This window comes from Dermacentor albipictus, chromosome 3, assembly GCF_038994185.2.
Source record: "Dermacentor albipictus isolate Rhodes 1998 colony chromosome 3, USDA_Dalb.pri_finalv2, whole genome shotgun sequence".
NCBI lineage: Eukaryota > Metazoa > Arthropoda > Arachnida > Ixodida > Ixodidae > Dermacentor > Dermacentor albipictus.
In genome coordinates this window covers 1,567,192-1,593,981 of record NC_091823.1, presented here as the reverse complement: position 1 = coordinate 1,593,981, position 26,790 = coordinate 1,567,192, and the positions used below count along the sequence as shown (strand labels likewise).

General features: G+C 45.2%; 1 protein-coding gene and 1 long non-coding RNA gene across 3 annotated transcripts in view; one reads left to right on the top strand and one right to left on the bottom strand.

The window, feature by feature from the left end:
• The window catches only part of LOC135919942 (CD9 antigen-like), an 82,869-nt gene extending 80,331 nt beyond the window's left edge, over positions 1 to 2,538 (bottom strand). Inside the window, exon 1 of the mRNA XM_065453961.2 lies at positions 2,416 to 2,538. Coding sequence (XP_065310033.1) covers positions 2,416 to 2,504 — 89 coding nt within the window. The 5' untranslated portion in view covers positions 2,505 to 2,538. The remainder of the gene's footprint in view (positions 1 to 2,415) is intronic.
• LOC139057160 (uncharacterized) lies at positions 795 to 26,790 on the top strand. 2 transcript variants are annotated; one of them, XR_011512602.1, is made up of 4 exons: positions 795 to 893; positions 25,117 to 25,271; positions 25,594 to 25,689; positions 25,833 to 26,790. It is a non-coding gene; the product is annotated as an uncharacterized lncRNA (long non-coding RNA). The 2 variants fall into 2 exon arrangements; XR_011512601.1 differs by lacking the exon at positions 795 to 893 and adding an exon at positions 16,951 to 17,658.

Below are 26,790 nucleotides of genomic sequence, written 5' to 3'. Positions count from 1 at the left end.
CATTCGTCCCGCTACGAGACCATAAGCACCCTTCTGTTCGGCCTCCTTTCCTTCCTCGAGGTCTTCGCTCACGTGGCTCGCCGAGGCCGCGCTGGACAGCCGACAGATTTTCTTGTGGATCCACGGTCCTCCTATGGACGCCGCGTCGGCTTGTCTGAAAAACTGCTGCCGCGCTACACAGGGCACGATATTGCGTCGGCTTGGCGATGTCAACTACGAGATCCCTCCGCTGGACTTGCGTGTCCCCACGGACGTAATGCATGTGACCCGGCTGAAGCATTAATTTGGCACGAGTTCACTTCCCTTATAGTTGGTGTCGAGACAGCGCCTTTACAGGCGGGGGTTATGTTACGGCGCAAGGCGCCATTCAGAAGAAGACGATCCGACATGTGGAATCGGTCTGGACAGACATCTTGTTTATGCATCGTTGTCTCTCTGGTAAACATTCAAAAAAGATCTTTATATGTGACTTCTGCAACGTAACTATATTTTCACTGCCTCCGGCAAAACAAATTGCCACTGCACTCATAGACGCGTTGTTTCCTGTTCCGTATTATCGTGCGCCTTATTTGGAATGTCATTACCTAGACGTACTTAAGCGTGTCCGTCGAATGATCATTCCTGCAGGGATGACTTTAAGTTACATTCGGCAACCCTTCCTCCCAACACCTGGCTAGTAAAAAGGGGCTGTTTATTGCTGTGATAAACTGCCGCTTGTGTCCACATGCTGAAACGATTTATTACTCTTTTGCAGATTGTAGGGATGCCTTTGACCCACATGTTCATGTTACTTGGCCTACACAGCCTTTTGCACAGTAAAATGTGTGACAGGCATGCTGAAACACCGCGAAGCACTCGGTGATTTTTTCAGGAATCTGTTGCCTACGTTCGTAGTGAGTATGCTGCACAAGAAACAGAGCCGGACTGGATGCCTTTATTGGACGCTTGCACGTACTTGCCTGACTTTTTAATGTGTTTTCAGTCGCCTTAAGTTTCTGTAGCGCTTTGTTTTTATTATTTTGTTGAATAGTCTCTTCCCATGTAAAAAAGAAGCTGGCGTGGCTCAGTGGTAGAGTAGCTGACTCCCACGCAGAGGGTTCAATCCCGGCTTTGACTGGGACTACTTTTTTTTTCCGACTCCCGGCGATAGCTGCTGCGGACACCGGCGGCGACTATCGCCACCCGAAACGGCTGTTGGAATGAGCGCATCGGTGTAAAGGAACTTTGTGTTTAAAGGCTCAAGTGCCATACTGCCGGCACATCGGGTCGCTAGGTGCTCGACATGGGTTGTTCTGCTCAATGACGGAAAAAGAAAACATGAGACTTGAACTCAAACTTCCAAAACGTTTTACACTAACCACAAGTCACCCTGACCAGTATAACGCACAAAAGAAGAGAAAAAAAAGCGTGCGCCAAGATTTTCTTAACAAATCTTTAAATTAAAGAAGGTTGAGTGGACCACCTCAAATAAAACAAAATTATTATAAGTCCTTGGCCAAACAGCTGCAAACTTTAAAGTCCGTATACATTGGAACTAATCAAGCGTAGTCTACTTAGACATGAGGTGTCTGAGACTGATAACGCCTGTGCATGTATATGGCATTCCATAACCTGCCGGGGTGGCGTCATGGCCAATCCCGGCCTCGGCGGTCGCGTTTTCGTGCGAGTGCAATGCAAAAACGCCCGTATAGCGTGCGTTGGGTGCACGTTAAAGAACCCCAACTGGTCAACATTAATCCGTAGTCCCTCACTATGGCACGTCTCATACTCAAAGAATAGTTTTGGCACGTGAAGCACCAGATTTTAATTAAATTTCATTCCATAGCATGAATTATTAACCATACAGAAAGAAGAACTTGCCCACGTCAAAGATGCAGTCACAGATTATTGATCTGAACAGCACTTCTCTTTGTCTAGTATCAAACAATCTGTAAGAGTAATTTAGGTACTACTTGACATGCATCGTCTTTTTCGTAATTCTGCTCTAAATGAATACGTTATTCTTTGGTTACACCCCTCCCTTCGTCCAACCAATAATGCTGGCTTCTTGGCTATTCCCCCACAGCAGATCGGCGCTTAAGGAACCCGCAAGCAATCAGAGACAAGATGCTGCAGTCTTTAATGTGGAAAAATGCTGCTTTAATAGTAAATGGGTAAATGAGCCGAAGGAATCATTGTGTACTGGCATGGGTTGCGCTTTCAGTGTGGCAAACAGAAAAACATGCGGGAGTGCTGTACCAACTAACCTTCTGTCTGCCTCACCGTGTCCTTGTCTTAGAAAGCGCAACCCATACCAGTATGAAGCAGCAACTGGCCCAAAAAACGGCGAAATCACTGTGACCTGCTGCGCTTTTCTTCTAACGTATACGCACACAACATGAGAGCCGAGAAGGAGACCTTCGTCAAATGCCCTACCTGTCGGTCTGAGACGTCCTCTCCGCTCGATGAGGCATCTCCCTTCGTGGTCGCCGTGTGCACTGGCTCTCACGCAGAGGCGGCGCCATGTGAGTGCTGGCTCGTCGGCACAATGCATCCACGTTTCCGGTTCTCTTTTGTCGCCGCTTCCGGGCCCACTTCCGGCGCGGGCAGGTGCGCTGCCCTATCAACGACGCACGCGAGATGGAAGAGCTCAATCGTTCCAGAAGCTTGAAAGTTTAGCCACACTCTCAGAATATTCAAGTTCAATTTACTTCAACATCTGTGGACAGTGACGCTGTGGACACCGGGCTCGAGGCGGGGCTTGACTGCGTCCACCGACCGTCTACTTGACAGCAGGGCAAATAAAGATTGCATACAAGGGTGTCAAATCGAAGAACACAAGAGATAATAAAGATGTACACTTAGAATCGTAGGAGAAGAAAGCCCATCTAAACAAAGAGCCAATATATATATAAAAAGTAACATCTGTAGAAATAGCAAACATATGAAATGCGGGAGGACAAATATATATGCATAATAAGTTATTAAGCAAGTTCGAGAGCTGGAAACGCAGTATCTTATCACCATATTTTGAGCGAATACGTGCAATGTCCCTAGTCTCATGAAAACGAGTGTCTCGAATATTTCTGCTTGGTTGAGACAGCATATACTCTCAAGAAATTTTTTTCTAATCTCTGTTTGATAACGCTTTCTTAGAGTATGTTGATAAAATTCAGGCAGTGGCAATGATTTAAGTTCACTGAACAGTGGTGCGGAATGAGTCGCACATGGAACATTCATTATCGATCTAACACCCTTCTTTTGTATTATGTGTAATTGACTAATGTTTGATAAGGTGGTCGTACTTCAGACTAAACAATAACTGACTGCTGACATAAAGAGGGAATTATGAATGAGCAGTCTTACGCTTCTAGGGAGGCAATGTATCAGTTTAGAAAGCACTCCCTGATACTCGAAATATTCTACCACCTATTGTGTCCATCTGGATATTCCAAGACATGTGCTGTTCAAAGAATACACCCAAACATTTAACAGCAGGTACTACTTCTATGACGAAGTTTTCAAGTTGCAATTGACAGTGCAAATAGATTTTGCAGTTTCTTGGTCGGAAAATGACAGCTTTTGTTTTAGTTGCATTCACGATAACGGAACTTTCAGTGTTTATTCAGTTTACCCAACATGCTCGAAGGAACACGGAGTAGGGGGGGGGGGGAGGTTACAGAAAAATGACAAATATTTAACGCAAAAAAAGGAACTACATTGTAAGAGAAACAAATAAGTTTGTACATTGGAAAAAGGAACACTGACAAACATTGGAAAAAATACATACAAATTCAAGGGAATACAATGGAAAACAAAGTCCAAAACGATACAAAGGCAAATACAATGCAAAGTCGTACAACATAGTCAAGCAAACATGTGAAGTTCCAAATGTTCACGAAATTTGGCAGGATCTTTTATTGAGACGATATTATTTGGAAGGCTATTCCATAGTGCGATGGCGCGCGGTATTGCAGAGTTATTGAATGACTGTGTGCGGCCAAAAATGCGCCTGAAACTGATATGATTATGTAGTCGAGTAGATGTGCGAGAAATAGTTTCAAGCGACAAACGGCTGGACCATGAGTTATAGTAGTATTTATGAAAGAGGCATAGGAGAGCAACAGAGCGGCAGGAATCCAAGTCTGGCAGGGGAACATCGCGTTTAATTTGGGTAATGCTAGATTGATGACTGTAGTTAGAAGTTATAAAGTGGGCAGCACAATTTTGGATGGATTCCAATTTATCTATTAGGTATTGTTGATGAGGAGACCAGATCGATAAAGCCTATTCAAGTTGAGGGCGTACAAAAGTTTGGTAGGCCTGTTGACGGATGGTAGATGGCGAGAGGTGCAGATGACGTAAAAACCATGATGTTCTGTTAGCCTTATCGCATATCTTCTCGATGTGAAACCTCCACGCTAGGTAAATACAAAAATAAGCGCCAAGATATTACAACGCCAAGAGTTAAAGCCGAGTCAACAAGTAACAAGAATTACCCAAATACTTTGCAGTACATGGGCGACAGGCGGAAAGAAAGTGCCTTTCTCGCCCCTACAACCGCCGATGAAATAGAATGGGCAGGACATGTAATGAGGAGGGAAGGCATGGGCAGGACATGTAATGAGGAGGGAAAATAACCGATGGTCATTAAGGGTTACGGACTGGATTCCAATGGAAGGGAAGCGTAGCAGGGGGCGGCAGAAATTTAGGGGGGCGGATGAGATTAAGAAGTTTGCAGGGACAACATGGCCACAATTAGTACATGACCGGTGTAGCTGGAGAAGTATGGGGGAGGCCTTTGCCCTGCAATAGGCGTAACCAAGATGATGATGATGATTATGATGATGATGATACTTGTTGTAAACAAAAATTACTAATTGAAAAAAGTGGCGAGGTTCTCATTTGAAATTATCCAAACATAAATGCAGAGTTCTTTCAGATTGTTTCTGTCATTCACCTTGCGGCTTAGGAATTCATTTAGTCGCTTCCGAGCTAGATCACTCTTTTTCATTGCCTCACAGTTGAATAACTTCTATAAATATCACCTGTTCTCATGTTGCAAAAGGCTGGTGACCTTATAAAGATGAGATTTGAAGCTTTTCAGGGTAACCTCACACTTGCTGTTTATGAAAAAATTGTATAATTTATTTCACTTGCATATTTCTTTCAGACATTTCTTCGTTATCCATGGCTTTTGTCCTTATACGAATGCTTCAAAGTCTTGAGTGGGAAGCATTGATCATAAGCAACACTAAATATCTCTAAAAAACAATCGTGGGCAAGTTCAGGTTCACTGATACGAAAATGTTTAACCAGTCAGCCACTAATAGCTGATTACGAAAACAAGCCAGACTTCTGATGTTAGTACCTCTTATGGTAACTAAATTCAGGTGATGTGTCTGGTTAACAGTTGTTAAGCTTAGTTAGTAAAAATATAGAAAGGTAGTCACTGATCTCGGTGCTTACTATCCATGACAGGAGACATGAATCGTCAATGTTACTAATAAACAGGTTTATTACTGTTGAAGATGGGCGTGGGTGCTTTTATTAGATTTGAAATACCGTTTACTTCTAGGGTTTTGCCTAATTCCTTCTGATTGTAGAACATTTCAGAAGGTCTATATTCAAGTCTCCTGCCAGAAACAACCTATAGCCATTATAATAGGACCAGCTCAGGTAGTTGTCCAAGAAGGAAAGAAAATGCGGGACACTACCTGCTGGAGGCCGATACAACACTCAACACACAGGATCATTGCACTGGACAGTCAATACCTCATGATCGTTTGTGATACATGTACATGATTCGACTAAAAAGCAGGTTATTCCGTGCTTAGCCAACAACATCACACCGCCTCCTAACCGGGAAGGACGATTTACAAAGTAGGACGTATACCCTGGCGGCCGAAGAACATCGCAGTTATCTTGATACCAAGTTTCAGTGATCATGACAATGTCCGGCTCAAAGCCCGAAGCAGCCATCAAAGCGAGAATTTCGTCCTATTTATTTCTGGCCAACTGAGCGTTCGGGTGAATAAAGGAAAACTTGAAGCATGACTTATCGCAGGAAATGGCAACTTCACTCGATGTTAAATAAGCTGTATCCATCGTGCGTCTTAAACTACAATAACATAATACGCCTGATAATGCTCAGTCTATTTTTTCCAGATTGCTGACGTGGACAACGCGCAGCGTGTGGGAGGAGTCAGTCCTTTTTGCAAAAATGCTTCCGTTTTTGGTCCAGACAAAGCGCCATTTCTTTTCTTTCTTTATAGCGGCAGTCATTTGTAGCAGTTTTGTCAGTTCAGGGCACAAGTGCTCGTTTACGAAAACGGATGACGCTGGTGTAAGACCAATGTCAGTGGTAGAAAGGCGTACTTTCCTTGCTTTTGCGAGGACTTCACGTTTAGTACGGCTGAAGAACTGGATGACAATATTAGGCTCATTTGCCTTTCTTGTGGGCACGCTATGACGGATTCCTATGTCATTTATAGCAATTGGTTCATTTATAGATATTCCAAATTTTTTTAGGATTTCAGCAGCATTTTCGGAATCAGACTCTGAAATGCCTTTAATTTGAAGATTCCTGTTTGTCGAGTATTGCACTAGCTGCAATATCTTCTGCTCACTTTCTTGCACTCGCCTCTTGAGCGTATCGCATTCAGATGTGTGAGAGGCATTTTCAGCGCGAATATCCTCATTTTCTTTTCGTATGGCATTCAGCTCAGTTGCCATTTCATCAAATTTTTCGTTAAAAAATTCTAAGCTCTTTTTTATGTCTCTGTGCTCCGTTCTAAGCTCTCTCTCAAGAGAAGCTCGCATTTCTTTTTAGGTCCTGCCGTACGTCTTTGTGAGCTTTAGCCAGCTTAAAATTCATATCGAACAATGCAGGGAAAGGAAACACTCCTCGGCGGCAGCAGCAGTGGCAGCAACAGTGAAGGCAGCAATGAAGTAAATATATTCCAAATCAGTTTCCAACCTCCAACCTGACAGTTCGGCGACAGTGCCCAGGGAACGCAGGCTTAATATTTTTCCTGGTGCACTGCAGTCCCTGCCTCGGTTCAACTGCTGTGAAGGGCCGATTCGTCCAGTAAAGGCGGCTGCTATCTCATCATTTTCGGTAGTCATTCGAGTGGCTATCGGGCGCATGCATGCTCCATGGAGAAGTTGGCTACGACGGCGGCGCCACACCAGCGTACTTAAGGACGACGACAGCCAGCTGCGACTACAGTTCGGCGACAGTGCACAGGGAACACGGACCTAACCTTTTTCCTGTTACATTGCAGGTGAGGCTATTTGCTATCCACAAACAAATTTACTATACTTGCACTGTTTCCGAACACATCGTGCGTTATGAGTGTCGCCATTGTTTCCCTTTGAACGAGAGCCTACTGCGCGCTGTCCTTGTATCCTTACCCTACTTAGTTGCCCGCTTTCGACCTAGTTGTGACTAATATACGCCAAAGATTTTTGTAAGGCCCGTGATGACTTGAAGCGCGAACTTCGAGTTGACGTCAGGGCTTTGAAAGAAAGTGTGAAATTCTGCACTGACGCTGTAAATGATATTACAAAAAAGTTGAAGGCACTGCGAAAAGAATTTCAAGGGTTAGTGAAAAGAAGTGAAAAACTTACAGCCGAGAACCGCAAATTGGGAAACCGAGTCGAAGAGCTGGAACAGCATCAGAGACCTAACAATGTGGAAATCAAGGGTGTGCCAACAGAAGGAGATGCTACAGAGGTCGTTAAAAAAATTGGCGTCTTCTTGGGTGAGCCAATCGCTGACACAGATACTGACGTCTGTCATCGCGTCCCTGTACACCACTCAGAGGAGCAAAAACAAGTGTTTCGTTTTGTCCAGCGCACCAAGCGAAATGCAATCCTGCAAGAAAGCAAAAAAAAAGTATAACTACCAAAGACCTTGACTACGGAGCAGAAGCTTCTCCGGTATACGTGAATGAACATTTGACCATTTTAAACAAAAGGCTTCTGGGGGCTGCGATCGCCAAGAAAAAGTCTGCAGGATGGAAGTTCATGTGGTGCTCTGTAGGGAAAATCCTTGCTCGAGAAGACGAGGGCTCCGATGCGATCAGGATTGCTAAACATTCTAATCTGGAGAACATAAACTAAAGATAATGGTGCACCTGTTGGATACACTACAGAAAGAAGATGGCAGGTCACAATGTTTTACAGTACTACGATTACCGAACGTTTAACCAAAGCACAGGTTAAATAAAAGACAATTTTCAGTTATACACAAATGCCACATATATTACCCATGCTCCACAAAGGTCGTCGCGTATTTTTCATTCTAAAGTAGTCCAGTCATACTTTGCCCGCACTAAAATCTTTCAGAAAACATTTTTTCCCCTTACGAGCGAAGACTGGAATCATTTACAGGAATGTGTTGTTGAATGCATATCTTATGTTTCATTTGAAGAGATGTTGAAAAAGAATCTTTTATAAACCTTTTCCTCCTTGGGCAGCATTGCTGCCTGCAGTATTGTGTAAATAAAATAAATAGATATAAACATGCGAAGCATAAAAAACAAAGTGAACAGTCTTGAAATACTTCTTCAGTCTGTAAACATTAAGTTTACTTAAATAGTATTAACAGAAACATGGCTAGCACACACAGACACAGTACCACACCTTCCTGGTTACCAGTGCGTAAGCCTTAATAAGGATATAAAAAGGGGTGGTGGCATAGGACTTTCTATAAAAGAAGCATAGAGTATGGAGTGCTGAGCGACCTGACCAGATGCGATCAAGTTATTGAAAGCTTGTTTGTCAAATTGTCGAACGTCACTGTTGGCGCGATCTACAGACCACCCGCAGGCAAACCGATGGAATTCATCGACTTCATCGACAATGCTCTTTGCACTTTACAGACTGTAACAAAATCATTTATGCTTCTATTTATATTTACCTCAATATAGACACCAGATCAGATAGCTCACATGCAAGAGACTTTCATGACATACTACAGTCCTATGCCTGTTCTAATCTGATATCACTGCCAACCAGGGTCACAGTAGATACTGCCACGTGCCTTGATGTGTGTGTCACAAACATAAAGGATACAAATGTTACGGCCGGTGTTCTTAAATATGAGATCAGCGATTATTTGCCAGTGTTCTGCTTGGGCTTTCCTTCTGAAAAAAAAATGATGTTTTTCCTCAAGAAAAAATTTTGTATCGAGCAATAACTGGCAAGACCTTGTGTGACGTTTCATAACTATATAGCAGAAGAGAACTGGGCGGATGTGTTCAAGCAGCGCAGCGCCACAGTGGCTTACCAGGTGTTTTTGATGACAATTTTGATGACAGTTTTTGATGACAAAACACCTGGCATACCAGGTGTTTTTGATGAAATTTCAGCATTGCTACGATTTTGCCTTTCCACTCCGAGAAAGTGTCCAGAAAAGCAAACGTGTTAGAAAAGAATGGGTTAATAGTGAGCTGTATACAAGAATAAAAGAGAAAAACCGAAAATTTCACCAGTTTCTTAAAACCCGAGACCCATGCGTACTGAATGAATTCAAACAACTGAGAAACAAATTGAACTCGGATCTAAAATACGCAAAGTCCAGTTATTTTCTAACCAAATTCCAGGACGTTCAACATGACAGCAGAAAGACATGGGAGCTAGTAAACAACATAATAGCAAGAAACCAAGCTGGTTGTGGGGTGAAGGAAATCTGCATTGACAATGTGCTTCTAACTGGGAACAATTTAGCAGAAGCAATGAACCGGCACTTCGTCAAAGTAGGTGTTTATTCAGGACGGCATGGCACTTCCAGTGGCTGCGTAGGTTTGAATAGCTTGGTGAAGTCAACCATGCTTGCTCCTACAACGTCTCATGAAACTGAAAAAAATAATAGGAAATCTAAACAACCCAGTCGCTCGAGGCGACGACAGGTTAAATGTTTTGCCTATTACGCATGTGGTATGCTTAATAAAGCTCCATATTATCGTATATAATACATCAGATACTTCTTAGCGGAGATTTCCCAGACGAATTGAAGATCGCAAAAGTTACACCTGTCTGTAAAGGCGGTGGTGAGGCCAACATAAATAATTACAGGCCCATTTCAGTTCTGACAGTGTTTTCAAAGGTATTTGAATACGTCATCAATCACAGGCTAAGCGTTTTTTTGAAGAAGCACCGAGTAACAACAGAAGCTTAATACGGCTTTCAAGCAAACAAATCAGCAGAGATTGCTCTCGTTGACATCAAAGATAAGATAATTGACAATAAAGAAAAAACTGCTCACTCTTGGCTTTTTTCTAGATTTCAGCAAAGCCTTCGACACACTTCAACATAATATGTTAAGAAAATTAGAAAAATATGGCATTAGAGGAGTGGCGCTAAAACTGATTCAGAGTTATCTAGAGAAGCGTTATCAATATGTATGTGTTAACAATTGGTCTTTCAGCAAACTCGAAGTGCAACACGGCGTTCCCCAGGGCTATATTTTGGGACCCCTACTTTTTCTTATCTGTATAAATGATATTATAGTAATACATAGATCCCCGCAATGAATAATGTATGTAGACGATACTAATGGTTTTTTTTTTCAACGGAGAAACCGTGCAATGTTTAGAGACCTCTGTTAAGGACTACTTATTACAGTTATCCACATGGCTTCATAGAAATCGCTTGCGTCTAAATATAAAACAAAGTACGTTATTTTTAAGCCAATTAATAATAACATGACCGTTACCCGGTTAACATTAGATTTTAAGGGCGCTTGCTGGAACAGGTTACTGAGAGAGAGAACGAAACCTTTATTTGAATCAGTGACTTGTCAGTCGAGGTGGGAGGGTCCCTTATTCCAGGAACCCTCTGGCTTGGATCGCCCTCCGGGCCCGGGCGACGAGTTCGCGCTGGTCGACCAGGTCAGGCTTGGAGATCGCAGCCTCCCACGTTTCAGCCAGGAGGTTTGGGTCTGCGTCTGCTGGGGCTACTAGTTGTGCCGCTGTGATGGCTTCTCGGGTTTTCTTGCATTGCAGTAGGAGGTGCACCAGGCTGTCTGGCACGTTGCAGTGTGGACAGGTGTAGCTGTATAGCGTCGGGTGGAAATGATGCAGTAAGCTTCCATGGGTAAAGGTATTGCTCTGGAGTCGCCTGTAGTCAGTGCCTTCGTTTCTCGTTAGTTTTGGATGTGGTGGAGGGTATACCCTGCGTCCAAGGCGATAGTGCTGCAGTAGTGCTTGATAAGTTAGCGGTATTGTTTCCGTTTCCTCCGCTGATTTGGGTGGGTGGGACAAGCCTAGAATCTCGTGCGGGGAGGCCCGGTGGACGCTTGCGCGGGCCGCGATATGTGCCGCTTCATTTCCCTCGAGTTCCTCGTGTCCCGGAACCCACATGATGCAGGTGTAGGGAGTGTCGCCACGTTTCAGTATCTTGATCGCTTTTGCAGAGATCCTGCCCTTCATGTAGTTACGTGCCGCTGTTTGAGAGTCGGTGAAGACCACTATGGCATGCCCGCTTGTATGGGTGGCGAGTGCTATAGCGGCCTCCTCAGCTGTGTCGGCTCGTTTGGCGAGAATGGTCGGCAACGCCAGTGTCGTACCCTTGTGGTCTGTGACGGTGATGGCGAAGGCATTGCGGCCCGGATACTTGGCTGCGTCCACGTAGCGCGCCTGCGGGTCGTTATGGTGCTTACGTCTGATGGCGTTTAACCTGGCGAGCTGTCTGTCTCGATGGTGTTCTGGATGCATGTTTCGAGGTATCTGAAGAACTTGTAGACATTCTCGGATCTTCGACGTGACCTTTTGCTTACATTCGCCATCGTGTTCTGGGTTGGTTACGTATCCTGTGCGTCGGAGGACTGCTCGGCCTGTGGTTGTTAGCTTGAGTCTCTGGATCTGGTTGATGAGGTGCGCTTCCGCGAGTTCTTCCCAGGAGTTGTGAACTCCCATGCGAAGCAATCGGTCAGTGGAGGCGGTTGTCGGCAGTCCTAGGGCAAGCTTCGTGGCCTTTCGTATTAGGAGGTTTAGCTTTTGTTCCTCGGCTGTCTTCAGGTTGATGTAAGGAGTTCCGTATGTAATGCGGCTGTAAAGGAGGCCGTGTACCATTTGCAAGGTGTCGTGCTCTTTGAGGCCATTGCGGCGATTGGCCACCCGTCGTATCAGATGAGTAAGCTGTGCCACGGTGTTGTGTAGCCTAGGGAGTGTGGCGGAGCCGGACCCGTCCTTGTGTATATGGACTCCGATAATTCGAAGTGAGTCAACCTTCGGTATCGGGACTCCCCGAAGAAGGACTTGTGGGTCCGGTGCGTCGTGGCTTGGGGGCCGGCCCCGGGTGCGTGTTCCGAGTACTAACAGCTCGGATTTATCTGGGGCACAGTGGAGGCCGCAGGTGTTGAGCGATGATGTTGACCGCCTCCTGAAGACGGGCCTCCTGTTCGCCCGTGCTCGCGCCTCTCGTCTACAGTGTGATATCATCCGCATATAGAGCATGGAATACCCCTGGGACGGTGTCTAGGAGGCGGGAAAGTTTGAGGAGGGCCACGTTGAAGAGGAGTGGCGAGACTACCGAACCTTGTGGCGTACCCCTGTTAGGTAGGTGAAATGCCTTGCTCCGGAGGTCGGCAATCCCCACCGTGGCCGTACGGTTGGTGAGGAAAGCGCGCATGTAGGCGTATGTTTTGGCACCGCAGCCGATATCTTCTAGGTTACGGAGAGTGGCTTCATGGCTCACGTTATCAAAGGCGCCCTTTACGTCTAGAGCTAGAATGGAAGACTTGCTGTGTTTGCTCAAATGGTCAAGAATATCTTCATTTAGCTGGAAGAGGACGTGCTTCGTGAAGAGCATCTGGCGGAAGCCGAACATGGTGTGCGGATAGCGATCGTTTTCCTCGAGATGTGTGGTGAGCCGCTCGTTGACCATGTGTTCAAGCAGTTTCCCGGCGCAGGATGTAAGTGAGATGGGGCGGAGATTTGCGATGAAGATGGGTTTGCTTGGCTTGGGTACCATGGTTACCTCCGAGTGTTTCCAGGCTGTTGGTAGCTCGCCCTTTATCCAGCAGTCGTTATAGTACCGAAGGAGAGCCGTCAGCGCCCGAGGGGGTAGCTGTCGAAGGTGCATGTTGGTTACTCTTTGTCCGGGCTCCTATTGCGTGTTAGCCTAGAGAGGGCCGCCTGTAACTCTGCCTGTGTGAAAGGCCGATCTAGCTCTTCGTTCGGCGCTCCTTGGTACTCCCTGGGGGTGGAAAGGTTGGTGGCAGTGGTTTGAGGGTTATCTGAGCCGTGTAGCTTCGTCTGAAGTTCTTGGAGTAGCTGATCCTCTGTGCCGCCATAATTGTGGATTAGTCGGTGAATTGTATGTCTTTGTTGGGTTTTGGTGTGGGTGTCATCGACCAGCGCTCGAAGTATATGCCAAGTCTTCTTTGTACTGAGGGTCCCTTTAAGTTGGTCGCAGAAGGATCGCCAGTTATCACTCGCTAGCTGTTCAGCGTACTCCTGTGCCTGCATGCTTAATAGGGCAATTCGGCGCTGGAGCTTGCGGTTTAGCTTTTGGCATCGCCATCGTTTGAGGAGCGATCACCGAGCCTCCCATAAGTGTAGTAAGTGATTATCGACCGCCGGATTGTCCTCGTCTAGTTGAATCGCCCTGGTGTGGCCGTCAGCCGCCCCTACGATACCGTTCAGCCATGCTTCAATCTCTTTGATGTCCGAATCGTTGTCAAGCTCATTCCTATACGCGTTCCAGTCAGTGAGTCGTGCCTTTCCTGTCTTGGGCGCGCGGTGGGATTGTGCAACCTCAATTTGAATTATGTGATGATCGCTCCCTAGCGTGTCCGGGAGTCGGCTCCACGTGGCCTTTCGCACGTCTCGAGTGAACGTGAGATCAGGATTGGTGTCCTTCGACACGCTGTTGCCCACTCGGGTGGGTTGGAGCAGGTCATTCCATAACGTAAGACCGTGCTGCTGTGCGGCGTCGTGAACCCGTGCCCCTTTCTTGGTGGTATTGGGGTAGCCCCAGGCCACGTGTGGGGCGTTGAAGTCCCCTACCACAACAAGCCGGTTGCCGTTAACGTTCTTGCGAAGGTCCCGGACGAAGTGGTCGTAGTGGAGTAGCTGCTCCCGCGGCGGGCTGTAAAGATTGACCAGGTATAGGCTCTGTTGATTCTTGCGAGTCGGCAACACCTCCACTATGGTGTGTTCGATTTCAGTGTCTTCAATTTCGTAAGGCTGTGCGGTTAGTGTCTTCTTGACAAGAATTGCGGAGCGGGCAGTCTGTGCCATAGTGTTGAAGCCGGGGAGCTTTATTTTCTTGGTGTTGGTTTCCTGTAGCGCGATTATGTCCGGATTGTTTGCTTTGAGATATTCTTGCAGGTTGGCCGAGCGGGGTCTATAGGATCTGCAATTCCAGTGCCACAGGTTACTGAAAAAAAGTTTTTAGGTGTTCAATGTAGCCACAACTTCTCATGGAATACTCAAGTTATTCAACTAAAATCAAGCCTGTCTCGCACCACTGGGTGCATTTACAAAGTACATCTAATACCCAAACGTTTAAAGCAGACACTCTACTATTCACTGGTTTACTCTAGAATGAGCTATGGAATCTTGACTTGGGCAACAACAACAGCTACTAACTACTACAAACTTAATGTATTAGAAAAGCAAATAGTGCGCATAGTGGAGAACTTTAAATGAACAAGCAGTCATTGAGAACACAGCCGTTATTTACCAGATATAACACGTTGACGGCTGAACAGGTGCATCACTTTAAGCTATTGATATGGATCTATAAATACAAGTTACATATTTTCAGTGTCCAGCTCAAGTTCATAGAGTTCCGGAAACCCCAACGGAAAATACCGCAATTTAGAACCAACTACGGAAGGCAAGCATTATCTTTTCAAACGACCAATGCTCTAAACAGAAAAGACATGCAGGTAACTTTTCATAAAGGTGTACATACATTTAAGAAATACTGTAGAAAGTTTCTTGTGAACAGCGCCATTGTGTTTTCATTACTGTAAATTACCTCAAAAAGTCCTCAATTCAAGTAGAACCCTTTTCGTAAGCCTCCAGGTTTCTGCCCCGTAAGTGAGTACTGGTAAGACACAGCTGTTATTCACTTTTCTTTTGAGGGATAATGGCAACTTGCTGTTCATGATCTGAGAATGCCTGCCAAACGCACCCCAGCCCATCCTTATTTTTCTGATTATTTCAGTCTCATGATCCGGATCCGCAGTCACTACCTGTCCTAAGCAGATGTATTCCCTTACTACTTCCAGTGGCTCGCTACCTATCGTAAACTGCTGTTATCTTCTGAGACTGTTAAACATTACTTTAGTTTTCTGGAGAATAATTTTTAGACCCACTCTTCTGCTTTGCCTCTCCAGGTCAGTGAGCATGCATTGCAGTGGGTCCCCTGAGTTACTAAGCAAGGTAATATCATCAGCGAATCGCAAGTTACTAAGGTATTCTCCATTAACTCTTATCCCCAATTCTTCCCAATCAAGGTCTCTGAATACGTCTTGTAAACACACGCTGTGAGTAGCATTGGGGAGATCGTATCTCCCTGTCTGACGCCTTTCTTTATTGGAATTTTGTTGCTTTCTTTATGGAGGACTATGGTGGCTGTGGAGGCGCTATAGATATCTTTCAGTATTTTTACATACGGCTCGTCTACACCCCGATTCCGTAATGCCTCCATGACTGCTGACGTTTCGACTGAATCAAACGCTTTCTCGTAATCAATGAAAGCTATATATAAGGGTTGGTTATATTCCGCAAATTTCTCTATCACCTGATTGATAGCGTGAATAGGGTCTATTGTTGAGTAGCTTTTACGGAATCCTGCCTGGTCCTTTGGTTGACGGAAGTCTAAGGTGTTCCCAATTATATTTGCAATTACCTTAGTAAATAATTTGTCGGCAACTGACAGTAAGCTGATCGGTCTATAATTTTTCAAGTCTTTGGCGTCCCCTTTCTTATAGATTAGGATTATGTTAGTGTTTTTCCAAGATTCCGGTACGCTCGAAGTCATGAAGCATTGCGTATACAGGGTGGCCAGTTTTTCTACAACAATCTGCCCACCATCCTTAGACAAATCTGCTGTTACCTGATTCTCCCCAGCTGCCTTCCCCCTTTGCATAGCTCCCAAGGCTTTCTTTACTTCTTCCGGCGTTACTTGTGGGATTTCAAATTCCTCTAGACTATTATCTCTTCCATTATATTAGTGGGTGCCACTGGTACTGCATAAACCTCTATAGAACTCCTCAGCCACTTTAACTATCTCATCCATATCATTAATGATATTGCCGGCTTTGTCTCTTAACGCATACATCTGATTCTTGCCGATTCCTAGTTTCTTCTTCACTGCTTTTAGGCTTCCTCCGTTCCTGAGAGCATGTTCAATTCTATCCATGTTATAGTTCCTTATGTCAGCTGTCTTACACTTGTTGATTAACTTGGAAAGTTCTGCCAGTTCTATTCTAGCTGTAGGGTTAGAGGCTTTCATACATTGGCGTTTCTTGATCAGATCATTCGTCTCCTGCGACAGCTTACTGGCATCCTGTCTAACGGAGTTACCACCGACTTCTATTGCACATTCCTTAATGATGCCCATAAGACTGTCATTCATATCTTCAACACTAAGGTCCTCTTCCTGATTTAAGGCTGAATGCCTGTTCTGTAGCTTGATCCGGAATTCCTCTATCTTCCCTCTTACCGCTAACTAATTGATCGGCTTCTTATGTACCAGTTTCTTCCATTCCCTCCTCAAGTCTAGGCTAATTCGAGTTCTTACCATCCTATGGTCACTGCAGCGCACCTTGCCGAGCACGTCCACATCTTGTATGATGCCAGGGTTAGCGCAGAGTATAAAGTCTATTTCATTTCTAGTCTCGCCATTCGGGCTTCTCCACATCCACTTTCGGTTATATCACTTGCGGATGAAGGTATTCATTATCCGCATATTATTTGTTCTGCAAACTCTACTAATAACTGACGACAGAAAATGGGCGGCCAAACAAGCAAGGGCAAAATTCAGCCACTGCCCACACCAGAACGAGGTACTCGCGCTCGGTGATAGAAAAATTGCGCTCTGAAGGGGACAAGAGCCGACTGGCGTATGCAGTGACGCGCTCGACTATGTTGCTGTTGGGCGAGGACAGCCCCACAGTGACGCGCTCGACTATGTTGCTGTTGGGCGAGGACAGCCCCTATGTCATGGCCACTGACGTCTGTGCGAACTTGAGTTGGAACAGATGGATCAAAGTGGCCTAATATCGGAGGCGTTGTTAACAAGCGGATGAGGGTGTTGAAGGCGTCGGCTTGTTCGCGGCCCCAAAAGAACGCTGTGTCCTTCTTGAGAAGATCAGTCAGTGGCCGGGCGATATTAGCAAAATGTTTAACAAACCGACGAAAATAGAAGCATAAGCCCAAGAAGCTCAGCACATCTTTTGCTGAACATGGTACTGGAAAGTTCTTGACTGCGTGAATTTTATCAGGATCAGGATGTATACCGGCCGCACTGACAAGGGGGCCAAGAACAACAATAGGTGCGCTACTGTGACTTGGCCGCTTCCAACGCTGGCACTATGTGCTCACGTGCATTGCATCCGCTTGACTACTGCGCTTTTTAACGTGTTCAACGGGTTTGTTCCGTGCGCGCATCGCCTACTCTGTCTTTCTGCGTTGAAGGGACAGTTTCATTTGGGTAAGTGATCAAACTTTTCACCTCTTTTGAAAGCTCTGTTTCACGATTTTAGCACCATGACCAACTTGGCTTATTGTTTCACAACAATTAATGCATGTCGGTTGTTCCGAAATTTCCATGCGGCATGTCCAATGTCGCGGACGCAACTTAATAAACTCGTCTAGTGGAGATTACATCTTGGTTCGCATAGGATCATTCAATGCCGTTAGTAACATTTCTCCGTGATCAAATTGTTACATCGGGAACCGATTCACGCCGAGTCCCCGCGTAGTTTCCTCGTGGTTTAAGATTGCCTACTTTATAAGCTAGAGCTGTAATTATGTAAACGTGAACTATACCGTTTATTGACATGTAATACTTCATTGACGGTCTTAAAACTGTGTCACGACGCGAATAATATATCTGCATCGATCCGACTATTTGCATCGACACGACATTTTTATTGTGATATTGATCTTCACATTACAGAAAACTTCGCAAAACTTGTTTGGTTCCATAGCCTGGCTGGCTAGTAATGGGAACAATTGTTCGACGCACCTACATAATTCGGCAAACGGTTACAAGAGGCAAAAGGAAAACAAAACTAAATATAGATATTAGGAAGCGAAAAAGGAGAACAAAAGGCAACGTGCGCACCACAACAAAGTGCGATTTCGTGCAAACGCCGTTGATGCCCGTTTGCTTGCTTGTTGCTTGCTCATGGTGAGGTGAAATTTCTGGACGCAAGATTGTGATGGCAGCAATTTTGGATGTACTATCAGTATAATGACGTCATTTTGATCATTGTGCATATATATCATCTTTCACCCAATAAAATTCAGTTGTGAGTCTGCGCGCGTTCTCTCCATTTCTACTTCCGTTGTCCGTGCATATATAGCGCAACCGTATTACCAGATGAACTTCCACCAACTAGCCCAACTTGCCGCTTTACTGCAATAGGCGAAATTTCTTGTACTTACTAAACGAATGAAATAAATTAATGAAAATGAATTAAAAAACAATTGGCCGCAAGTGGGGAACGATCCCACGTCCTTGCAGTATGCGTGCGATGCTTTTACCAATTGGGCTACCATGGCGCCATTTGCTCATCCATTTCTGGGCTATTTATGATTTTACTACTGACCTAACCCTTGGAGTGCTAGCCAGCACCACCACTCACAAACCTTGGCGGCAGATATGGAACATTCTTTCTGCCGCAGGCGTCATGAGTACGTGATCTTTTCGGGAGAAGGCAACTGGTCAACAAATCCACACGTGCTACCTGAACGCATTTGACATTTCTTTGCTTCATTTTTTTAGTAGTTTTTTTTTTCGTGAGCGTACGTTTTCGTGTATACAGGTGTATATATACGTGTGTGCATACGAATGAGCAGCTTATCCATTCTACTCGGCTCGGCCTTCAAAGGAGCGCAAGATGGAAGTGCCCCGTGTCTAGTCGCCTTTCCGGTGAGAGAAGCTACCAGTTCTCCACCATTATCTTACCCCTCCACGTGGACAAATCAAGGAGAAATCAAGGAAATTTTTGCGCACGTAGGGCCCTCGGGGTTGTACTTTTTGGCGATAAGGTAGCCTCGCCGGCTGTGGAATTAGCTGACTGAGCTATGTCGAACGCTCGGTTGCCACAGTCGGAAGTTTGAATCCCGCTATAGGAGATTTTTTATTGCGAAAGCAATACTGCTCGCACTTTCGGCCCATCGGTGGTCGTGGCGCCTCCTTACACAGCTGCGCGTCACGTGACCATGTGACGTCACGCCAGACCAAGAGACAGGGCCCCAGCTCGCGGCATCGATGGTGGAGACGAAGCCTTGCGCGCCGCTGCTGCGGCGCTACCGAGAGAGAGCGCTCGTTGGTGTGACGTCACGCCAGACCGAGAGACGGGGCCCCAGCTCGCGGTATCGATGGTGGAGGCGAGGCCTTGCGCGCCGCTGATGCGGCGCTACCGAGAGAGGGCGCTCGCTGGTGTGACGTCACGCTAGGAGGATAAATGGGGTTACAACTCGGCTCCTCGCAGTGGTCTGCGCGCTCGCTTGAGCTATGTCGGATGATGTATAGCCACAAGTTTAACAAAGGGCAACCATGTCCACACCATCAGCCGAACCAAGGCGCAGCCAAGGGTATTGCTTTCGCAACCTTCCAGGCTTAACTAAGCTAAGCCTTCAGCCAATTTTTTTTATTTCTTCGTTTTTTACTTTTCTTCTTTTTCTTTCTTTTTTTACGATGGTGCGCTTTAAATTCACTTCATGCAGTGCACAACATCTGCAGGCTTGGAGTGACGCCTGTCACCGGCAAAAGATCCCTAGAGCGAGTGGGGCTATACTAATCCGGGTACAACCAAATTAGGAAGCCCCCACTAAGCTTCAACAAGACACACCCTCACCAGAACAGGAATTGGCCTCCCTGGTGCAGTATTCGGCCACCCCCTCCCACATGGCTCACTCAATTACGCAATGGCCCTTAGTCCCCAACAGCTGCGGAGCATCTGACCAAGGCGGCGGTCAGACCTGTGACGCAGCGGAGGGTGCTAAGTATTTCTGGATCCGGACAGGCCGCCAATGGAAACTGACCCTTACAACGTTTAACACCTGAACCCCCTTGAGTGAGGCTAGCTTAGCAGGACTCTTTAAGGAATTATCAGACATTTTTTGGGATATCATCAGCCTTATATGAGATTAGAAGAACTGGTCAGGCTTATACATTGCTGAATAATGGACATGTACTCTGCTATTAGCCCCGAGAAGGTACTACAGGGGCACTGCGAGAGCCGCTCGCGTGATGTCAGTGCACGGACTCGCGCTTGTCGTCTGCTACAGTTCAGGTACAGTAAGTATAGTTCGGGCGGTGTCCGGGTGCTTTCTGTGGTGTTTTCGTTTGTTTGCCCTCGTTCTCTCTGCTTGCATACTTATGGCGGTCGTCTAAATATATTTTTACGACGTCTTAATTCGCGGAAATTTATTCAAAGAGCTCATTTCTTAGACGGCTATGCAGCTCTCAATGGCAACGCTGCAGTGCCAGCCGAAGGAGCGCATACCAGCCCACTGTGGGTTTTTCATGCTCGGATAGACAACCGCAAAAACATAGCATATGAGAACCGAGTTATGATACCATACTTGCCGTGGTGCAACAAGTATGTCACAAACGCTGGCTATATATGACATCTACAAAAGTTACCTTGATTTTAATCCACTAAAACAGGTTTGCTCACGACGAGTGGTTCATGGTATAATATCGAATTTTTGCATTTCTTCACAGAAACACTCGGTAGTAACACGAAAACTTAACGCTGCAGTTTAGATTCTACAAGCATCACTTGCTTCTTTATCTGCTTCTCGAAATTAAACGGCTCTTCACGTGTTTAATTTAAGTGGCGGTAATTTGAAGTAAAGCTAATGAAGGCTTACGGCTATTTGCAGAATGCGAAAAGGAATGTATCAATATATATTCCCTTTTCCGTGTTGCACGTTCAACTCACTTGAGAAATTTATTGGTGCTTGTTACTTGAGGATTATACATGACGAATCTGTTTGGCGAACTGACACAGGCTGCTCGGCACAAATGTTTTAGTGAAACATGCCTTTTGGACCGTATGGTTGCAGCCAGAAAGAAGTCGAAGCGTCAATCATACGTAGTATGGGAGATATTGAAGCTATCATAAACAGTGGAGGGTCAAAAATCAAGTGAAATATGTAAGGCTTGTGGTGTTTTCTTTATGAAGGTTTGCGACGTTCTCTTCTATGTACCGACGAAACGAATAGTTCTCCATTTGTATAATTAAACAACGCTGGATCGAGCCATGGTGAGGCAGAAGCTGCTTGAATTTTCCTTTTCTAGGCAATCTAAGCTGCGCTGTAGTACCTCGAGAATACTTTAGGCATCCCACTTGGCACTGCAGTAAAAAATGCTTTACGGTTTCAATTCGAAGTTGTAGTGAACTGATAGGTTTCGCGAAAAATGGGTGCCTCGATACCGACAGTCGGATGCTACCGTTGCATGAGGGGTGCCATATTGTCGATAACGGCTACTGAGGGCCACCATGAAACATTTAATACATCGCTTGCAATTGATTGGCTCTCGATCTTAACCACGAAACTTTTCTCTCAGGTGATTGCTACTATGGTACTTGTTAACTGACTATCTAAATGCTCTACATGACGCGCCATCGTGTTAGCAGCCATGAGCAATTCCTTTATTTAGGGGACTGTTTCAGAGAGGGATGAAAGTAGCAGCAAACGTTTTCATAAGAAATGCGCGCCTAACTCTTTCTTTTACGCATTAATAAATAGCCGTACTTGACTAGAACAACTCACCAGAGTAACAAGAATCATGATAACAGCTTCGCTCGGCAGTGTCGAACACGGATAACATGCAGACGCCAATTATCAAGATTTTTCTTCCATGTAAAATGCAATGTATCTCATAGCTAAATACTAAGGGAATGTTAAGTGTTTATCGAAGCATCATACACAACTTTGCGTGTTGAATTTGCAGACATTCCTTTTACGCAAAATTTATGGACAGACACGGCGCATAGATCCATTGCAATGCCAGTAGACTCCTTCAATGCTACATAGCTTGCGATATCCAGGCCGCAAATTTTATTGACTCACGCGCTTTAGGAGAAGGAACTGTGGTTCAGGCATGGCAGCAGAAAGAAGCCGACATACCCTTCAATAAGTACGGCTCGAGCCACCCATACCCCAAGCATACACGAAGTGAAGAGAACGAGCACGCGCGGCAGCCGAGCGAGCCGCAGCGAGCGGCGTCCTGGCCGTGACGTCACTCACGAGAGGGCGCCACTCCAAATTCTCGCAGCTAATAGAGGTCTCCTAGATAAGAAGCTGTACGGGGTAGGATTCGTAATCCATAAGGACATAGCGGGCAGCATTGACGAATTCTACAGCATTAATTAGAGGGTAACTGTAGTCGTACTCAAGCTTAATAAGAAGTATAGATTACGATGATGAGGAAGTAGATCAGTTTTATGAAGATGTTGAATTAGCGATGAGAAAATTGCAAACTCAGTATACTATAGTAATGGGCAACTTCAATGCAAAACAGGGGGGGGGGGGGGAGCAGGCTGCGGAACAAGCAATTGGCAACTACGGCGTCGATTCTGGGAACGCTGGAGGAGAGATGCTGGTATAATTCGCAGAAAGGAATAAGCTTCGAATAATGACCACCTTTTTCCAGAAGCGTAGCAACAGAAAGAGGACCTGGAAAAGCCCTAACGGTGAAACAAGAAATGAAACTGACTATATACTTTCTGCTGATCCCTGCATAGTGTAGGATGTAGAAGTGATCGGTACGGTAAAGTGCAGTGATCATAGGTTAGTGAGGGCTAGGATTCACCTCAATTTGAAGAGAGAGAGAGCAAAATTGGTCAAAAAGTAACAGGTCAGCCTTGAGGCAGTAAGGGCAAAAGCAGACGAATTCAGGCTGGTACGTTCAAACAAATATGCAGCCTTAGAACAAAGAGATGATGATGACTTAGAGCTAATGAATGAAACCGTAACTAGGCTGGCTTCAAAGGCAGCCATTGAAGTGGGAGGCGAGGAACCAAGGCAACCCGTAGGTAAGCTCTCCCAAGTATCAAAGGACCTAATAAAGAAACGACAAAGAATGAAAGTGTCCAACTCAAGAGATAAGATAGAATTCGCGGAACTGTCAAAACTGATCAACAAAATGAAAATAAGTGATATTCGAAACTATAACGAGAGAAAGTCTGAAGAAGCCGCAAAAACTGGACGCAGCCTAAATCAGTGAGAACGAAACTTGGCATAGAAAAAATCAAGATGTGTGCACTGAGAGATAAGCAGGGTAATATCATCAGCAATGTCAAAGATATAGTAAAAGCAGCAGAAGAATTCTATACTGACCTGCACAGTACCCAGAGGAGTCAGGACACCTCAATAAGAAACAGTAATGAACAGGATACAGAAACTCCTCTTATAACTAGCCATGAGGTCAGAAGGGCCTTGCAAGACATGAAATGAGAAAGAGCGGCAGGAGAAGATGGAATAATAGTCGATTTATTCAAAGATGGAGGAGACATAATGCTTGGTAAACTGGCGGCTCTTTATACGAAATGTCGATATATCGACTGCAAGGGTCGCAGAAAAGTGGAAGAATGCAAACATGATAGTAATCCACAAAAAGGGAGACGTTAAACGATTGAAAAACTATAGACCCATTAACTTACTCCTAGTATTATATAAAATATTTATAAAAATATTATCCAATAGAATAAGGGCAATACGGGACTTTAGTCAACCGAGGGAACAGGCTGGCTTCAGGAAGGGATACTCTACGAGGAATCGCATCCATGTCATTATAAAGTAATCGATAAATCCGCAGAGTATAATAAGCGTCTCTACATGGCTTTCATAGATTAGGAAAACGCATTTGATTCAGTAGAGATACCAACAATCATAGCGGCATTACGTAATCAAGGAGTACAAAACGCTTACGCAAATGCCTTCGAGAATATCTACAGAGGTTCTACAGCTACCCTAATTCTACACCAGAAAAGCAGGAAGATACCTATAAATGAAGGGGTCAGACAGGGAGACACAATCTCTCCAATGCTATTCACTGCGTGCTTGGAAGAAGTATTCAAGCTATTAAACTGGGAAGGTTTAGGAGTACGTATCAACGGCGAATATATTAAGAACCATCGGTTTGCCGGTGACATTGTTCTATTCAGCAACAACGCAGACAGATTACAATAAATGATTGAAGACCTTAATAAAAAGAGTGTGAGAGTGTGGTTAGAGAGTAATATGCAGAAGACAAAGATAATGATAGATAACCGGGCAAGGAAACAAGAGTTCAAGATCGCAAGTCATCCTCTAGAGTCTCTGAAGGGTTACGTTTACCATGGTCAACTAATCACAGCGAACCCTGACCATGAGAAGGAAATTCAGAGACCAATAAAAATGGGTTGGACCGCATATGGCAGACACCGTGAGCTCCTGACTGGGAGCTCACCGTTATCATTGAAAAGGAAGGTATACAATCAGTGCATTTTACAGGTGCTGACATATGCGGCAGAGACTTGGAGACTTAGAAGTTTGAAAACAAGTTAGGGACCCCGCAATGAGCGATGAAACGTAGAATGCTAGGCATAACTTTAAGAGACGGAAAGCGAGCGGTTTGGATCAGAGAGCAAACAGGTATAGACCATGTTCTAATAGACATTAAAAGAAAGAAATGGCGCTGGGCGGGGCATGCAATGCACAGATTAGATAACCATTGGACCATTAGGGTAACAGAATGGATACCAAGAGAAGAGAAGCGCAGTAGAGGACGGCAGAAGACTAGGTGGTGCGACGAAATTAGGAAATTTGCGGGTGCTAGTTGGAATCGATTGGCGTAGGACAGGTGTAATTGGAGATCGCAGGGAGAGGCCTTCGTCCTGCAGTGGACACAAAATAGGCTGATGATGTTGATGATTTTTTTCAGACATGACATCTCTCTCTTATGGGGGGCTAGGACTTGAGTACTTCACTGCGGGCATCCTAACCGGTATTTTCAGACAGAGTGGTTGGAAAATTCAGCACTCAAGGCCAGTGGCAGAAAAGAAGCCTCGGATCTGCAGGTCTACAGTGTCATTGAAGGTAACCTTAGAGGGCTGTTGTTTGACTAGGTGTAAGTGCAGTGATTCGTACTTCCAAAATTCGTGGTGTACGGAATGGAAGAAAAATTGATGGACACATTTTAAAAAGAAATTGTCATGCACCCAGTGTATAGCTGTAGTTGGGTGGATGACAATTTTTGTATAAAACTCCCATCTCCTTGCAGTTCCATAGAACTGAGTACCCACAAATTTAATTCATTAAATGCAGAACTGTTCGCATGTGACAATGATTCGGATATCAGCCAAGACTATTCATACTCTGAGTTACTTGCATTATTTGACTAGGTGCTTTGGTATTCCAGAAGCTATTCGAAGATATTCTACATGGAAAAATGCGACGACCTATGCCATTTGCGAAGCAGCAGTCAACTGGTTGAAGAATGGTACTTTGTGAGCGGGTAAGAAATTGGCGTGTTACGCTAAGCTTATTGTTCAGTGAGTTTTTATTCAGAAATTTAGACTACACCAATGTTATTGACTGAGTGAGCATGAGAGAGCAGCAGCCATGCGGGCGTATCAAAACTTCTGCTTTTTAATGCAGGTATTACTGGCTTGTGGATCCAGCTGTCTTTCACAGAATTACATCTCACCGACCTCGCTGGGTCTGCAGCGCATGCGCAGCTCATCGCTGCCGACAGGGGATCGTGGTCCAGCTACGACACCTCCCACCGCCTTTGCCGGGTCAGCACCGTTCCACCCGATGTCGCTCCGTTCACGTTGCCCTCGTCCTTGATATCGCCAGCCCCATCGACGGAGGCATCACATTCCCGCAGCACGTTTAACCCAGTGCTACACACCTGGTTCCTCAGTGGGCATGACAGAGCAGCAGCGAGCCATGCCATCCAAACTTCTGCTTTTTAGAACAGATTAGTCCGAGTCCTTCCTTGTTTTGTAATAGTACAAACAATGTAAACCTGCTGCTCTTTCCATGCCCAAATGTTTTGTTTAGCACTGTTACTGAATGTCTGCATGTGCTCAAGTTGCTTCTTTTGGGTGGAGATATAGAACTAAACCGTGGACCTCCTGGGGATGATCCCAACAATACCGACGTTGTCGCCTTACTGAAAGCACTCAATAGCAAAATGGCAAAAAAATCACGCAGAAGTCCTGTCCCAGATTAGCAATTTAAAAGAAATGCAAACAAATCTCGAGCAGCGGGTGAGCAGTTTTCACTGTCGATTAATTGCTCTTAAAGCCAACATCGCTGCTTCACAATCCTTATCTGAAGTTGACATTGCCCGTACAGTGTCAGACGCTGTTCATGTCGAAACGATGCCTTTACTAGACGTGTAGTTGAACTCGAGGATCAGTCACGGCATGAAAATTTACTTTTCTACGGTCTTTCTGATCAAGTCTGAATCAGGGGCGGAATCAGAAACAAAAGTTCGCGACGCTATTTCCAGATTAAGAGAAGAAGAAGAAGAAACCGGAGGGAGCGGATGCACATCACGTCGGCTCCGTATTCTACGAATGTTCTTCTAGCGCAAATCGCCAAAAAG